General features: G+C 45.2%; 1 protein-coding gene across 1 annotated transcript in view; it reads left to right on the plus strand.

Annotated features, from left to right (window-relative positions):
• The first annotated feature begins 483 nt into the window (after window positions 1–483).
• Ltv1 (LTV1 ribosome biogenesis factor) overlaps window positions 484–4,517 on the plus strand; it is a 12,307-nt gene continuing 8,273 nt past the window's right edge. Inside the window, exons 1-3 of the mRNA XM_005360998.2 lie at window positions 484–908; window positions 1,683–1,814; window positions 3,109–3,282. Coding sequence (XP_005361055.1) covers window positions 906–908; window positions 1,683–1,814; window positions 3,109–3,282 — 309 coding nt within the window. The 5' untranslated portion in view covers window positions 484–905. The remainder of the gene's footprint in view (window positions 909–1,682; window positions 1,815–3,108; window positions 3,283–4,517) is intronic.

Here is a 4,517-nt window from a genome sequence, read left to right on the forward strand (position 1 = left end):
GGGTTTCGCTGTAGTTTTAGAGCCTGTCCTGGAACTAGCTCTTGTAGACCAGGCTGGCCTCAAACTAACAGAGATCCACCTGTCTCTGTCTCCCGAGTGCTGGGATTAAAAAAAAAAAAAGTTTAATCCCTTAAAAAGAATGACAATTAAGTTCCATTACCTGTCATTGATTTATCCTAATACCTCAGTGTTCATTCCTCTTACCTGCATATTTTTTTCAAAGATATAGCTGTGTTGATGTCTTTGGCTTCCCATTGGGTATACACTACTGAATAAATGTAGGAGTTTTATGTTTACCGTATGAGTCTTGAAACACTACAGATATTTTGAGTATCAGTCATGATGGCAATTTCTGTATAAAAGAGCCTTAAATGGAACATTGTTTTGAGATCAAACTCGCTACCCTCACAAAAATGGTCACGTCGCAATAAAAACTGTGGCATATTACCAAAAAGAAGCCGGGGAAGTGGCCACTTTCCTTCCATGAACGTGTAAGAGTTGGTTTTGTTTTGTTCTCAGCTGGTAATAGGTAAGGAATATCTTCAGTAATGACTTTACATTCACCTTCCCAACATTTGGGCCGGAAGTCCGCCCTCAGGTAGCATTCAGATTAGGTGAGCTACTCCCACCACCAGAACTCCAGCAAAACTCCAGCCAGAGAAGCCCCGCCCACTCTGGGAGTCCAGCTAGCTCCGCCTCCCGGAAGCTCCCGCCATCGTTGAGGCCGACGCGGGCTACACAACTTCCGGCTGCCGGCCAGCAGCTCCTCGGCGATTGGCCCACGGCCACGCCATTGATGTGACGCGCTGTCCCGGACCTGTGTACCCACGTGTGGCGCGGCCGGGAGACACCGGTGAGCGGCTGATTGGCTTTCGCGGTTCCGGAGAAGGAGTCCCTGCTCCGTCATGGTGAGAAAGCCGTGGGGATCCCGGCGGGAGCCGGCCGGCGGCTTCCGGTTACGTCCGGGTTTGCAGTGCCCGGCGGCGGCACTGCTCGGTGTCCCGAGACCGGTCACCTTCGTCACCCTGGGTGCACTTTTTAAAGGAGACGAGATGCCCTCCCTTTTGGCAAAACCCCGGGAGTTTACAATTCTGACGGCTTAGTTGAACTCAGTCTCTGAGTTACTTACAGAAGCTCCGCCCCCTGCTTCCGGGTTCCTCGTAGGTCACTTGGTTGGCCCCTGGATATGAAGACAGTGTTAAAAAGTAAATAAGAATGTATCGAGGAGTAAAGAGTTTAAACATTGCTTGTTTGTGCCCTGGTTTTGTTTCCTAGTTAGTAGATGAAATGTCTGTCCCCTGTACATTTTCTTATGGCACGCCCCTTGTCTTGTTGGCTCAACTTTTCGGGGACCTTCCCTGGGCACCTATTATAAAGGACTTCACCAGGCTTGGTTTTTCCTCACTAAGGCCATTACCTTGTTGATGTACTTGCTAAGAACGGAGAGTTTCTCCGACTGTCCCACTCCCATAACCCCAGGTGTCTAACAGAGTAGGTGTCCAACCAGTGTTGGCTAGAAAAGGTTAAGGATGGTTTCCTCAGAACACCGAGACTGTTGCCTTAGATATGCAGATTTGGGAAATCTGTTCACTCTCTACATTCTTACTGCAGGAAACTGTGGTTGTGGGGTCGTTCTCTGGGTGGGGATTCTGTTTCATCGTCCTTTCCTGATTATATTGCAGCCTCACAGAAAGAAGAAGCCCTTTATAGAGAAGAAGAAAGCTGTCTCTTTCCACTTGGTCCACAGGAGCCAGCGAGATCCTTTAGCAGCAGATGAGACTGCGCCCCAGAGGGTCCTGTTGCCCACCCAGAAGGTAGGTCTGGCCCTGTAGCCACTGTTTAGGTGAATGGTAGTTTTGTAGTCCCGATGCTGGAACCCAAGGACCATATGCATGCCCAGCAGGCACTCTACCCCAACTATAGCCCCAGTCCCTATGAGGTTTTAATAATCAGCTGGCATTCTCAGAATTTGGTCCTCTAAGAAAGGAACTGTGGCTCAGTTTCCATTCTGTGTGCTGATGTTTGAAATCGTGTATTTATTTTGATTAAGAGGATAAAGCATCTTTGAGATTATTAAATAAAGACATCTCAAAGACTATTAGTAAAGTTCAGTAGACCACAACCTACAGTGCTGTGCCGTATTATTTAGGGTAGGACCATATGTTCAGTCTCAGCTTTCTCTTGGGATTCTGCTGTGTTTTAATAGTCTTCAGTTTGTATTTTTGCTTCCCGGTCGCTCTCTCATCTCTTGAAATACAAAACATCTGAGCTCACGAATTAGCTTTGGAAGTCCAAGGGAAGCCTTGAAAAGGCTGGCATATGCTAATGTACTCTTGTTGAAGATGGATAATGTAAAAATATTGAAGGATGCTGGGAGACATGATCCAGTGCTTAAGTGCACGCACTCCTCTTGCAGAGGACCCAGGTTTAGATCCCAGCACCCACATGAAGACTCAGAGCCATCTTTAACAATCCTTCCAGGAGCCTTCTTCGGTCCTCTGAGTGTACCAGGCACATGTACACACGTCGTCGAAACATTCATTTTGAGGGTGTGTTCCATCTATTTCTCACCTGGAATTGTACACAATGTCTGGTTGCAGGAACTCTTTTCATTCTTACCTCGCCTGGGGGCCTGTGTTTACTTCGTCCTTTGAGCCAAGTAGTGCTGCCTTGTTCAGCCTTCTCTTGCACTCGTGCATTCAAATGATCTGCCTCTGCCCAACTTGTTTTCAGTCTGTTTTTTGACTTTGATGTAGCACTTTGGTTTGGATGCTGTGTAGATTTGGCATTGGTCAAGAATTAGTTGTGTGAGTTGGGCGGTGGTGGTGCATGCCTTTAATCCTAGCACTTAGGAGACAGAGGCAGGCTAATCTCAGTGAGTTGGAGGCCAGCCTGGTCTACAGATCAAGTTCCAGGACAGCCAGGTCTGTTTTGCAGAGAGACCCTGTTTTGAAAAACCAAAAAAATAAAAGGAAAAAGAAAAAAAAGAATTGTGTGATTTCCTGCCAGCTAGTGTTTGTGTGCTGTTTCCCTCCTGGAAGTCTGTTCTTTGTAAGGATTCTGACCCTGTTCCCTGACAGGAAAGCTAATTCCCTCTTGTTATCCAAGGTAAACGATGAAGAAAGGCGAGCAGAACAGAGGAAGTATGGCATCTTCTTCGATGATGACTATGACTACCTGCAACACCTGAAGGAGCCAACTGGGCCCGCAGAGCTTATTCCCAGCACCACATCCTTCAGACTGTACAACAGTAATGAGAGAGAAGAAACCCCAGCATGTTCAGTATGTAAAGATTCCGTATTGCAGAATAGTACATGGCAGCCTAGAAAGAAATGGCTTAGGTGCCACTGACTTTGCTTTGTAAACATGGGGCTTAAAGCGCTTTAACTTTGAGTGTGTCAGGATTGCGTACAGCCTAGGAACAGAATGCTTGATCTTAGTTGATTGTCACATGGCAACGGAGTTGGGAGTTGCTACAACTTTTAAACATAACCTCCGTAAAAAGGAAAGTGACCAGTATTGGAACTGCCATTTATTTGATTCTGTGACTACTTTCTTAAGACTTGGAACAAACCCGTAGATAAATTTAGTAAATCCCTCTTCAGTCCCAAAAATTTAAGAGGACTCACTGTAACCTTTAAAAAGTCTAAGAAATTTATTAGTTGTTTTAACTATGTTTTTCTTTTAAATAATTTTATTGTTGTTGATTAGGACAAGATATTGAATACTCTGTTCAAAGTAACAGAAAAGCCCAATTCAGACTTGTTTTAAAAATAATAAATGGTTAGTGTGGTGCCGCATGCCTGCAGTCCCAGCATCCAGAAGTCAGAGGCAAGAGGATCTTGAGGGCCAGTCTGGTCTACACACTGGGTTCCTAGGCAGCAAGGCTATATAATGAGTTCTTGCTTTAAGTAGATATGTAGTCTGTGTCAGTGGTAAGAGCTGTACATGTGTTTATCCTGTGTCATCCTGAGCCAGGTTCTAGCATCATTTCTAAACACAGTAATCTACAGACACTATGAAATCTGTGAGAAACTCTCCAAAATGGTATGTTTTTGTCACAGGTTGTTTGTTTTACCTTTTTTTCCCCCAAATATTTCAAATCATTGAGTGTAGTACTACCCAGGAAGAACATGTCAACCAGGAGAAGACTTAACACTGGTGTTTTAGATCATAGTGACAGGCTTATTCATGCTCACTAAATTGAATTGAATTATTATATCATAGGAGCTAGGCTTGATTCTTGTGGTCTCTTGCCAAGTAACAGACATTTGGATACCTTGAGTAGGCCTCAAATAGGCCTTGAGCAAGACTCGAGTTGGCCTGGATCTTATTGAGTCTTGAAAAATCAGGACCTATTAAGTGCAGGAAAGTCACAGATGGAGAAAAGGGAGGTTAAATTAGGCAGGGTGCAGTGGCACACACCTTTAATAATCCCAGTACTTAGGAACCAGAGGGAGGGATCTCGGAGTTCAAGGCCAGTCTGGTCTATGTGATGAGTTCCAGGACAGCCAGGG

Source organism: Microtus ochrogaster, linkage group LG4 (genome assembly GCF_000317375.1).
Source record: "Microtus ochrogaster isolate Prairie Vole_2 linkage group LG4, MicOch1.0, whole genome shotgun sequence".
Classification (NCBI taxonomy): domain Eukaryota; kingdom Metazoa; phylum Chordata; class Mammalia; order Rodentia; family Cricetidae; genus Microtus; species Microtus ochrogaster.